General features: G+C 42.0%; 1 protein-coding gene across 24 annotated transcripts in view; it reads left to right on the top strand.

The window, feature by feature from the left end:
* Nucleotides 1–13488, top strand: part of ptprk (protein tyrosine phosphatase receptor type K) — a 120783-nt gene that overhangs the window by 38379 nt on the left and 68916 nt on the right. For all 24 annotated transcript variants that reach the window (XM_044168611.1, XM_044168614.1, XM_044168632.1 and 21 more), the window contains one exon: nucleotides 10403–10525. In XM_044168611.1, coding sequence (XP_044024546.1) covers nucleotides 10403–10525 — 123 coding nt within the window. The remainder of the gene's footprint in view (nucleotides 1–10402; nucleotides 10526–13488) is intronic.

The raw sequence follows: 13488 nt of genomic DNA, 5'->3' as shown, positions 1-13488 counted from the left end.
AAGATAGTCAGGGATGGAAGGATGGAAAGGCTCCTCACAGAAGGAAAAACACACATTTCTGTTTTACTGTTACAGTCAATGGAAACTCCTGAATCAGCTGAACACACACACACACACACACGTCTCAGATTCAATTACAGCATTGTGAGATGAAGGCGAAATTCTTCAGCCTTCAGCACTTCCAATTAAACTACCGCTCTGAGTGTGTGTGCGTGCACGCATGCGTGTCAGTGTGTGTGACAGTGTGCATGTGTCTGCATGACAGTGTGTTGCTGTGTAAGTCGTGTGTATTTGGGTGTGTGAATGCGCGTGCCAGTGTGTATGTTTAACAGGCGAGGTGTGTGTATATGGGGCTTGGCTTTGATGGCGTCGCGCTGCGCTGCAAGGGCCACTGAGGCGTGACGAGTGAGAGTTTATGTGTGTGTGTGTGTGTGTCAGCCTCTCTGATGTCACCTTGTATCATTTCAGGCTAATTTCACCTATTCTCAGAGAGTGAGAGAGAGAGAACAAGAGGCAGAGAAAGAGAACAAAAAAATAGAGACAACACAGAGAAAGTAAATGATAAGGTACAACTTTATTAGTGTCCTTGAAGCGGTCGACGTCAGGGCTACTCAGTGATGCGCGCACACACACATGGATTAAAAACTACAAACACAGCAACAGGAGTACAGAGTATAATATGCCACAGTACAGAGCAATGTCAAGAGGGCATTATAAAGGGATAGTGTATAATATATAAGACATTATGATCATGTAAAGTGAGTCATGCTATACCTCTCCTTTTTTAAGCTTTCTTCATGCATTTGAGCCAAAAACTAAAACCGCTCAAGTGATTCACTGGTATGTAATGTCCCACAAAGCCACATATGATTAGAAATCCAGGTCAGCAAACGTAATTATTAACTGGACTCAGCCAAAATTGTACTGATTTGGAGGGAAACAGGATTACTGGTGGTTGGAGTTGGATTTTAATGATGTAAATGTAATTATTGTCCTTGAAAATTGTTTCCATTTGCAAAATGGAGCTTCTCTTCCTCTTCCTCTCCTCGTCTCCTCTCCTTGCCTCTCCTCACCTCTTCTCTTCTCTTCATGTTGTATAAATGTGATTCAATTTAATATTTATTGATCCTCATTAAACTTGTTATTAATGCTGAAAAAGATAGAAAGACAGTTTGAAAGCTTGGCCTCAGCTTGTGAACAGGGCCAAGACGTGATGATAGACACAACCAACCTTTAGTAATGTCACCGTCATCTGATTGGCCCCAATATATTACACTGTATCAGAATCAGAATCAGAATCAGAAATACTTTATTGATCCCCGTAGGGAAACTCTTTGTTCCAGTAGCTCTTCTTTACGTCAGTGCACACAGGAGAAAACGATAATTTAAACTATAAACAGGTCCGAAATAAATTAAGTAACATGTTGGTATAAGTATAAGATAAACTAAGTGTCGAGTACCAAGTGGGTTTACTGGTAGATGGTGAAGTACAGTATAAATACAATGTCACTAATTATGTAATAAATAATAGTAAAAGCGGAGGTGCATGTACTGTCGAGAGTAATTGAGGTATATCCGTAACAGTAATAAGAAAAACTAACAAGGGAAAACTAATATTGCACTTGAGTAGTGAACAGAATATTGCACAATTATTATTAAGATGTAATGCTCAATGTCCAGTTTAGTGACCTAGGGTCAAACAGACTAATCCTTAGAGGGAGGAGTTAAATAGTTTGATGGCCACAGGCAGGAATGACTTCCTGTGGCGCTCTGTGGTGCTCTTTGGTGGGATGAGTCTTCCACTGAAGGTGCTCCTTTGTTTAGCCAGCACGTCATGGAGCGGGTGGGAGACACTGTCCAAGATGGCGTGTAGTTTGGCCAGCATCCTCCTCTCTGACACCACCGCCAGAGAGTCCAGCTCCACCCCACAATGTTACTGGCCTTACGGATCAGTTTGTTCAGTCTGTTTGCGTCCGCTACCTTTAACCTGCTGCCCCAGCATGCAACAGCATACAGGATAGCACTGGCCACCACAGACTCATAGAACATCTTCAGCATTGTCCGGCAGATGTTGAAGGACCTCAGCCTCCTCAGAAAATAGAGGCGGCTCTGGCCCTTCCTGTAAACAGCCTGAGTGTTCCTGGTCCAGTCCAGTTTATTATCCAAGTGTACTCCCAGGTACTTGTAGTCCTCCACAATGTCCACACTGACCCCTGGATGGAAACCGGGTCGCGGTGCCTTGGTCCTCCGTAGATCCACAATCAGCTCCTTTGACTTTGTTGCATTGAGCTGCAGATGGTTCTGCTCACACCATGAAACAAAGTTACCCACCACAGCCCTGTACTCCGTCTCATCACCACCGCTGACACATCCCACCACAGCAGAGTCATCAGAAAACTTCTGAAGGTGGCAGGACTCTGTGTGGTAGCTGAAGTCTGTGGTGTAGATGGTGAAGAGGAAGGGAGAGAGGACAGTCCCCTGAGGGGCCCCAGTGTTGCTGACCACGCTGTCTGACACACAGTGCTGCAGCCGCACATGCTGTGGTCTGCCAGTCAGGTAGTCCACAATCCAGGACACAAGGGGGCGTCCACCTGCATCGCTGCCAGCTTCTCTCCCAGCAGGGCAGGCCGGATGGTGTTAAAAGCACTGGAGAAGTCAAAAACATGATCCTCACCGTGCTTGCCGGCCTGTCCAGGTGGGTGTGGATGCGGTTAAGCAGGTAGATGATGGCGTCCTCAACTCCCAGTCGGGGCTGGTAGGCGAACTGAAGGGGATCCAGGAGGGGTCTGACCATGGGCGCAGCTGTTCCAGCACTAGTCTCTCCAGGGTCTTCATTATGTGGGAGGTCAGTGCCACCGGTCTGTAGTCCTTGGAGCCACTGGGACGTGGCGTCTTCGGCACAGGAACGAGGCAAGATGTCTTCCACAGAATGGGGACCCTTTGAAGACTCAGGCTCAGGTTAAAGACGTGTTGAAGGACTCCACAAAGCTGGGGGCACAGGCTTTTAGCACCCGGGGCTAACGCCATCGGGGCCTGCAGCCTTGTTCGAGTGGAGCCTCATCAGCTGTCCTCTCACCTGGTCAGCAGTCAGGCACACAGCAGAAGTTACAGGTGGGGAGGGGGAGTCGTCGGTCTGGAGAGGGCCGTTAGCCTGATGGGGAGGGGGAGCAGAGTACTCAGAGGAGATTGAGGGCCGACAGCAGCTGAGTTAGAGGGGGGATGAGCAGGAGCCGGTGTGTCGAATCTGTTAAAGAACAGATTCAGTTCGTTGGCCCTGTCCAAGCTGCCTTCAACTCCTCTGCTGCCAGTCGGTCTGAAGCCAGTGATGGTCTTCATGCCGCTCCAGACCTCCCTCATGTTGTTCTGCTGGAGTTTCCGCTCCAGCTTCCTCCTGTACTTCTCTTTGGCCTCCCTGATTTTCACCTTCAGGTCGGCCTGGATTGCCCTCACCTCCTCCCTATTACCATCAGTAAAGGCCCTCCTCTTGGCATTTAGAATGTCCTTGATGTCTTTTGTTACCCACGGTTTGTTATTTGGGTAACAATGGACCGTCTTGGTTGGGACATTGCAGTCCACACAGAAGTTAATGTAGCCAGTGATGCACTCAGTGAGCCCGTCAATGTCCTCTCCATGAGGCTCACAGAGTGCATCCCAGTTTGTCACTTCGAAACATTCCTGCAGTGTCTCATAGGCGTCCTTTGACCATCTCCTCACTGTCCTTGTGGTCACAGGCTGCCTTTTAACCAGAGGCACATAGCAGGGTTTAAGATGAACCAGGTTGTGGTCTGACCTACCCAGAGGGGGGAGGGGGGAAGAGCTGTATGCGTCCTTAACGTTGGCATACAGCAGGTCCAGTGTCCTCTCCTCTCTAGTAGGACAGCTCACATACTGGGTGAAATTAGTCAGTGTTGTTGAAACACTGACATGGTTGAAGTCACCCGAGATTAATATGAGTGCACTCGGGTGTTGAGTCTGTAGATGTGCTATGGCACATCATCATACAGGAATTAAGTGGAATCAACACATTCTCATTAACTTAACATAGATATATTTTTTATTAATTTCAAGTTAATTTAACTTAATATTGCTAGTTTTATTTTCAGACCACTTCAGAACTTATAAACATGAGTTCTTCTAACTTGCTACATGTTGAGTTGAATGAATGTACTACAGAGTTCATTCAACTCATTAAATTAAGTTTCTTAAAAAAAAACAGGATCTGCATATTAACAGACTTCCCAGCATGCATTGTTGAATGTAGACCATTCTTTTGGGTAGTTTGAAGAAAACATATATGATGGAAACTTGCTGTGTGTCTTTCTATGTTAAAATAAGTCATGGTTGTTTCTTTTCATAATAATGAAAATAATGTTAACCGTGATTAAGGTTAGTATTGAATCTAGTCCCTAATCCCTTGTAATTTAACAAGGTCACTCAGAGCAGCTTCACATGTTGTCTTTTTCAACGTGGCTCCAACAACGTCCAAGTTCTTTATGTCCGACAAAGAACTGACTCTGCAAACTGGGAAAATGTAAAAGGAAAGCAAATCTGACCATAGCATTTGTCAGTTGCGTCTGTCAGTTCCCTGAGAAATTTGTCTGAGACAACCAAGGAGGAATGTTTTGCACAAGGGCACAAGTATTGACTTACCATTCTTATATTCGATAATCAGCCATGTCTTATAATGGAGTTTCTTTGTCATAATAGATTTTCAGGAATTGTCTAGAGAAAGAAAAAAGCACCTCAGACCTTCATTTGATTTAAACATGTCCCAGGGACTTCTATCTGAGCAGACTATAGGTGTTAGATCTGATTTAATACTGTCTATTCTGAAGATTGGCTAGATCACATTGGAGAAAAGGAAAGCTAATCAAACTAGTTGTTTGTCTGAGAATTGTTACACATTCATGCCGTGTTGCCAACTAATAATCTTGATCTAAGCTAATAACTGAGAAATGAACATGGTCCTCTTCTTTGCTGGCGACCCCCTGGGGGCTGTCTGCATCCATGTTTCTGAACAGTTTCTGTCAAAGCACTTTTGTTTGACTTACCTCCTGGAGGTGGAGGTCAATGCAAATCACCACAAAATGATTCTGAGTGACGGTGGCAGATGTTGTGTCTGATGCCATTCAACAATCTTTTAGAAAAGACTGTGGCTTTCCTATGTCACTATGTGTGTATGTGTGTGTGTATGGCTCCTCTCTCTGCCCTTGAGCCTTTATCAAGTCCTTCTAATTATTTTATTATGCAAATGAGTCTCCATTATTTCATTAGCGAGGCAGCCAATCACAGAAGCTGATTAGGAAGTGATTAGCATGCAGTTGGTCTCTCTCTCTTCCTATGTCCTTGTGAATGGAGGGGAGGAGGGCAATAATGACCCATCTGGACACACACTCGTGCATATAGTTGGAAAATTGTTGTAAGCATTTGTTATACAATATAATACAATTAAAACATACAGACAGACACAGTACAAATACACAAATACACACTGTATTTCTGGAACATGTTTAAAGCAGTTATAATCGATATTTTTATAACAACAATAGATCAAATTGGTTTGGTTTTACTTGCTTCAATTTTACTATTTTGGTTCACTCTGACCACCCTCGTGTCGTTTTCAGCCACAGCAGACACCTGTTTTCCGCAAAAAAGCTGTAAAAGCCCCACAGTACACTAGCTGCCCAGCACCAAATACCAGACGGACACAGTTAGCGACTAGCTGGTGAATTCAGTGGAGCATTTAGCATAGGGCTGGGCGATATAGCTGAAAAATCTATCACAATAAAATGTTTTAGTTGGTATCGATAATTATTGATCATTTTTAATGACCTATTTTTAAAGGTGCAATGTGTAAGAATTTAAGACTTGAGAGTTAAAAACATTCAAAAACAGAACAATACAACCATACACCTCCTGAATTCAAGTTTCTTTCCTTTACCCGCTCCTGAAAACCTTCTCCTCTCGGCCGTCCAAAGCTCCTGAGCTAGAACCACTAAGTTAGCTGCACACCTAACTGAGCTAATTTCAACAACAGTTTCCTCACCCGCTGCACTCACTTTCTCACTCCATGATGAAGCGTCTATCGCCGGTACATATCGCTCATATCGTTTTATCGCCCAGGCTTAATTTAGCTGCTAAAGAGCCAGATATTTCCCTCAAGACTTTGTGGAGACCAAAACAGATCTAAGAGGACAGTGAATATTGCACTTACATTCATAAGGTTGCCTTAAACACGGTTCCAAATGAATGGCAGGCAACTGTTTGCTAACAAGTGCGCCATATAAACTTTTTACAGCTTGTTTCTGCTGCCCCCAAGAGGCCTGTTGATGTGTGTGTGTGAGTTGGTTTAACTTGGCAGGACATTTAGGAAAGAGAGAAGTGTTAACTGAGAATGTGGGCGAGCTAGCGTGAGGTTTGTGTGTGCAGACAGTTTCACACATATTTGGTTTCTGCAGACCCCATTTTCAGCAGACACACACACACACGTATACACGAACACACAACTACTTTCTTTAGTATGTTAGCAGCTCAAAGCAGTGAGAACGTCTATCAGAGGTGTGCAGTCAAGAAGAGAGGAATGCTTTACGATTGAGAAATGTTCTTTTACTGTAAACCAGTCAGTAAAGCGGAATTTAAAACAAGCTAAGCCAAGGCAAAATACCTCTTCTACCACGGCACTAAATCAGAGCTGAGTGGAACTCACTGTGTGTGTGTGTGTGTGTGTGTGTGTGTATACACAGTTAAAAGCCCACAGCACATATTTTAAACTCGATGGGTTTAAATCCAGTTTTGCTGTACACTGTACTGTATACTGCTTTCAGAAGCATACATTCCAGAAAAAAGCTTTGAGACTAAGTAGAGCTTCTGTATATATTTTGTAGCTTCAGCAAGGTTAAACAAGGGCAAACAAACGCTGCAGCAGGTAAACCAAGGCTAAGTGCTTATGCATTGTCAAAACAGTGGCCTAACAATTTATCACTTAAAGAAAACACAGAATGTCTATAGGCTTTACACTAGACTAATACTCAAAAATATATCAGTATCGTCCCAGTTTCCAGCCACCAGTAGCAGTACTGAGCACAAAACGCTAGGTGAGCAAGGAATAAATTATGTTTCACATCAGTTTTTACATGGAATCAGTTTTATACAAAATAACTTACATACGACTGAGATTGACATGAATTTTGAACTGTTGCAGTGGGTTTGTATTTTCAACACTCATCTGTCTCTGTGATACTTTAAATGCCCACCACCCTTTGAGGACCAGCTTCACAGTAAACTGCAGTGCTTTTGAACTAGCATAATACAGTGTTATCATGCACATTAGCAATCAAACTTAATATTGGATACTATTATATGACAACTGCCTTGTCTCATCATAAATTGCAAGCTAATCAAAGGCCACATTAATTAAACAATCATAGCTAGCATTTTAAATATTCCCACCTTGTTAATTAAACTTGAAGATCATCTTCACTAAGTGTTTGAATGATTGAGCCTTTTGGGAGTCATTTTGGAACAAAGACACAGTTTAATCTGAAGCAAAGCTCTACTCTTACAAAGAACCATATAGTACTGCTGTGCATGTGGTCACTGCCACAACCCACCAGGAGTATGTACGTAGAATACTGTGTGGTGTAAACCAATAGTACTATAAAAGCCATGCCAGACATGGATGCAATTCTGATTGCTTAGAGCAGTGTGGTACTAGATGTGGTTTCAGGCTTCATTGGTATCTTCAATTAGAGTGAAGAAATCTGTTGAATATTTCTGTTTACATAATAACGCCCTTCCCCTACCCCTGATATTATCACAGTCGCACACACACAGATGCACATACATACACACACGCTCTCCTTATTTGGAAGCTTTCTAAAGAAATAAAAAATGTTGCATACCTTAATCACAGTCATTAAAGCTAAAATAATTACTGAGAGATTATACAGAGTAATTCAAACAAATATGTAAATGCATAATAAATTGCATAATAAAAGCATAATGAAACTACTGGGTTGCCCAGTTTTAACTCTCACTTTGCCAACAGTTAGGAATTCAGTTTTTGTTCTAAGAAAGTGGAAAATGTACTATCCTGTTGTTAACAAAGGATATTATTTTCCACCACAGCTGCAAAACATGCACAAGTTTACCCTTTCTCTATACCGACGGTTAGTAACATAAAACATACCTACACTTGTCCTCACTTTTGATGAATGCAGAGAAAAGCTCAAAACGTGAATGAGGTGCTTCACATCTTAAAACACGCACACATACACATTTACAAACTGTTACACCCATTACATGTCATGTTATATGTGATAATTAGCATGTGTTTAACCGTATAGTAGTTTGTTACTCCAGACTTTGTTCTTTTAACCCATGCAGAGAGAGCTACCTGACAGCAAGATGTAAACTGACACACACACACTGTGGGAGACAGGAAGTCATGGAGTCACGAGTTTTACAAACACACACACACACATACAGCAGCATTTGTTAGACATCAGTAGAATTAGAGTCTGTACGTCCAAGTTGAGTTTATAATAGAATAGTTTGGAGTAGAAAAATGTGTGTTGTTGTGCTTTGTGCCCTCTACATGTCCCAGCATTTTTCGCATTATGACTGGAGGTAACTTGCTGTGACAAAGACTTAATTGAATTGAATGGGAGTGAACAGAATTGCACGAAGAGAGGCTGTTTTAAAGAATGACGCCGAGAGGAATTTGATCCAGTGCATCTCTGAGGCTGTGAGTCACAGCCAGCCATACAGCCGGCAGCCGAAGACAGTCGCTTAGTTTGATGTTAACTTGTTTCTCCTCCGGCGGCGGCTGTCACCTCTTGGTATCCCTCTGTAGAGGGAGCTCAGATCAGTGGGGTATCTGAGGGCCTGTCGTTCTGCTCTCCATCACAGCCGCCGCAGCTCGCTCTAGGACACAGGTAGCAAAGCAGTAGCGCTAACTGAATGCTAGGAGATTTATGTTGCTGGCAGACTGGTTGCTGATAGTGCTTCATGGTGGCTTGCTCTCATATACCTTCTTTCTTAGTGGTTTCTTAGTGGTTGTGGATATTGTATAAACATGCCATCCGTGTATCTTGGTGTTGAGGTTTGCCACTCTTTCATGTCTTCCACTCTCTAGAAAACAAAAGGTTCAGTAACTAAAAATTTGCACATTTCGCAAGAAAGAAAAAAATATGAAAATGTTCTCAGTGGTTTGTGTTCTTGTTTAGCCAAACTTTGGCCTTGTCAGCATTATCGCCATTTCCTATTGTGTGCAATTGTAATGATGTTGTTCTTCACATTGTTTTGACAAAGGCCCTGTGGCAGAATGTGGCTAAATAAAGTAATTTTGGCAAATTTAATGTGGCCAAATAAGTTCAGTCATTAAATAATGTCCTTTCAACTATGCACAGTCCTATTTGTTTGTTTCTGTGTTATGGTTGAACTGGGCTTTAGCCTAGAGCTGGGCAATAAACCACTATGATTTTTATATTGTGATAAACAATTCAGTATCGTCTTGGGTTTGGTTATATTAATTAGAGCCGAAACGATTAGTTAATTAATTCCAACTATTTTGATAATTAATAGTATTTGTGTTAAAATAACACAATATTTCAGTTTGTCAATATTGCCCAGCGCTTAGTCCAATTAATCTATTTATTTTACCTATGAATGGTTTCTTTGTGTATTTGTGTACTATATGCACTATGTAAGTGTACTATATCATATCACTATCATAAAACTACATATGGAAGATTGTATCCATATCCACCACTTCTACTTTATCCAATGTCAAGAAGGGAAAGGAGGACACATCTGTGTGACCACTAACTACCAGTGACTTGAATCAGATGGCATTGTGGCTTTTCTTAGCCATATCTCTTCTAGCCATTTTCTTAACACAAGCCGTGCATCACTCGTAGGTCAATGAATCAGATAGCTAGCAGTAGCCAGCATGCTATTTCTATCAGCAATATTGCCAGTACAAGCCACATATCATTGCAAGTTGATTATCTCAGCTTGCCGTCAGGGACAAGTGGCATCTCTCTGTATTAGAGCGACTTCCTGTTAAAGCGGGGCCACAGGCGGCCAGCTCGCACATGGTTGTCCCGAGGCTGTGGTGATGGGCTCAGATGATCAGCTGAAGGCCCTGATGGTTGAGTCAGAGGTGATGCTGACTGGCCTTGAGTGATGACTGTTGGAGCTCAGACTCCTGGTGGTTTGTTAATGAGCTGAGACACAGGCACACACAGAAAACAACATACAGGAAAGAATCTAAAGTTTTACTGGATAAGACCAGAGAGGAATTCATGTTGCATTCAAAATAATTACATTTAGTGAATTCAGTCATAATAATCATTGATGCTATGCGGTGAACTAAATCATATTGTGTTTTTCTTTGCAGGGAGCTGTACATTTGATGAGGGATTCTCTCAGTGTGATTACCAGCAAGATCCCTATGATGACTTTGACTGGACGCACATCAACACCCAGGAAGTGCCATACGTCTCACCAGACCTGCCACAAGGTGAGACTTGACTTCCTTCTTCCTGTCTTTGTCATCTACTTCTGGAGTTCAGCACCTCACAGTGGGGGAAAGTAACTAAGTACATTTACTCAAGTACAATTTTGAGTCACCTGTACTTTACTTGAGTATTTCCATTTTATACTTAACTTCTACTCCACTACATTTCAGAGGAAAATATTTTACTTTTTATTAATTTGACAGCTAATTTTAATAGGTACTTTTCAGATTAACATTTTTCATAGAACAAAATATGATAAGCTTATAAAATACAATATAATGTTAAAGATTAAACCAGTGGTTCCCAAGCTTTTTGGCTTGTGACCACTTGTAAAAAAGCAGTGTCTAGTTGGGGCCACTTGTCATGGTTCAGATGTCTGTGAGTAAAAGTTTGTGTAGCAGAACTTCATTTCTTCTTTCATTTGACAACTCTCCAGATCTATTTTGTGACCCTTTGTAGGGGGTCTGACCCCCAGCTTTGGAACCACTGGACTAAACTTCTGAACTGTATGTAAAGTAGTCAAAACTAGCTCCACCTTGACCAGCTACAGCAGTAAAATGTGTCTTACATATCGATGCATCAGTATTAACAATCTAAGCATGTAATATATATCAGTCACAGGGGCCATTTTCTGCATAATCAGTACTTTATTATTTTTACTTTTTATTTTTGATACTTGTATGTACATTTTGAAAATACTTGTGTACGTAAGTAGGAGCTTGAATACAGGACTTATAATGGAGTATTTTTACATTGTTGTATCAGTACTTTTACTAAAGTAAAGGATTTGACTACTTCTTCCACCACTGACACCTCGTTCTCTTCTATATCCCATTCCCATCTCTTCTCTCTCTGCTCTTTTCCAAGACATCCTCTCCTCTCCTCTTTAATCAGTTGTTTTTTTCTCCATGATGATGATGAAGGGGAAATTAAATCTTTCTGCCTCAGGGCTGAGGGTCTAATTAACAGAATATGAGGTCATTAATCAACGGCAGGGAACAGGGAAGGTTGCCTGCTTTACAATGTTAAAAGCAAAATGTTATAACAATAACCAGCTATGCAATGTTGAGATAGTAACTGGCTTTACAAAATTAAAACCACAGAGTAAGAATGTTGACTGGTGTATGAACTATTTTAAAATGAAACAACCACAAACATGCAAACACGAGTTTGTTCATTAATTTTATCTCCACCTCTCTCGTCTCTTTCCCCTCTTTTCTTCTCTTGTCTCCTTTCATCTTCATTCTTTTTTCTTGTCCTCTTTTCTTCTCTCCTTTTCTTTTCTTTCCTATCCTCTTGTCTCCTCTCCTTCCCTGTCCTCTCGTCTCCTTTCGTCTCCTCTCCGATCCTTTCCTCTCCTATGCTTTCCTTAACTCACCTGTCCCCTTATTTCCTCTCCCCTTATCCCCACTCCTCTCTTCCTCTGTTGTGGAAAATTATGACTTTGTTGCCATGACAATGTAATGCCATTATTTATCTCTCCTGCTTATCATCATGACAACCCAGTCTCACTGACATTTAGAGAAAGGTTCAGTTCAACACCAGCTCTTTATGATTTTCACACAAACACACACACATTTCCTCCCAAAATGTGTGTGTGTTTGCTTGCTTGCATGTGGTCTTGCATATATTTAAGCCATGACACAAGGGTGGGGTGCCTTGCCCAGTGGTACAGAGCCAAAGTCTAGCATTTACTGTTATTAATACCAAGTGGTGTCACTATGCAGAGAGGGCAGAGTTGGCAGTTTGAAGAGGTTAAATACCTTGCCCAAGAGCGCAGAGGTAATGCCTGGAATTAGCATAGCATTAACGCCTGTAGAAGCTGGTGGAATGAGCAGGGGCATGGGGATGGCAGGGCAGGTTAATGCTTTGGAGATGTTGATTGCTAAAGGGGGGTTCAGAGCATTGCCTAAAGGTACGGGAGCATGAACTGACATTTGATGTGTTAATATTGCCAGCAGGGTGTGGGACAGTGTTGCTGTGGATGGAAAACGAGGCTGCTGGAGGGGATTACAGATACAACACTTGGCTAGGTTTTGTATTTGGAAGAAGTAATAGGGAATGGATGAAGGGTTGAGTTGGTAGCTTAAATGCCTTGCCCAGGGACACATTGGTAATGTCTATTATTAGAATTGTTGTTTTCTCAGGCAATCCTAGCCACCAGTAATTTAAAAGTACTCTGGTCTGGCTAGCTGCAGTCTTCCTGAGGGCATGGCATGATTTAGAGCATAGGCACTAAACCTTTTTAGCTTTTGACCCCTGAAAGTTTAGATACACCTATCCCCTTTGCTTTTGGGGAGTTGTTAAGGGTATATGGCATCTCAAAGACCTTTGGGAGTAAGTATATTTTGCTGATTAGTAGTTCAGAGGGTTATATACTGTCAAAGGTATTGGCAGAAGAAAGAAGTCATCTTAGGGCTTAACGCAGAATCGTTTTAGAGTCATTTGATAGCTCAGCCAACAATTATACTTTTGTTCCTTATAACCCACATTGATTTGTCACAGTTGCTAATCACCATTTATGCTTAAGGCAGTACTGAGTGGGGAGGGATGGTTTGGCAGTTTTCGTAATAGAGATAAAACTATTCTATGTAATCTCTCTGGGGGTAGATGTTGGCACTAGCCACCATGGCAGGGTCTAGATGCTACGCTGGCAATGTTTGTTGTGCCAGTTGAACATTCATGGGCTGGGGCTCTGTGGCTCAGTGGACTAAAGCAGATACTCTTGACTCATAATGTTGTCAGCCAGTACCACTCTAAACCTATTTGGCATGCCATTCGCTCTATGTCTCTCTCTTTCCTCTTGTTTTCCACAGTGTAATATCTAATAAGGGAGGAGAAAAAAGGCATTTAAACTGCAGTAGAGTTGGTCCCTTGTCCACTGGATGTTTTAATGAGTGAATAATGATGGATACAGCAACACAAACTATACAGCCTTAAAATTACCATTAAATCAAACCTCTCT

The sequence above is a fragment of the Siniperca chuatsi genome, linkage group LG16 (assembly GCF_020085105.1).
Source record: "Siniperca chuatsi isolate FFG_IHB_CAS linkage group LG16, ASM2008510v1, whole genome shotgun sequence".
Classification (NCBI taxonomy): Eukaryota; Metazoa; Chordata; class Actinopteri; order Centrarchiformes; family Sinipercidae; genus Siniperca; species Siniperca chuatsi.
Note: the sequence above shows the minus strand (reverse complement) of the source record. Positions and strands in the feature narration are given on the sequence as shown.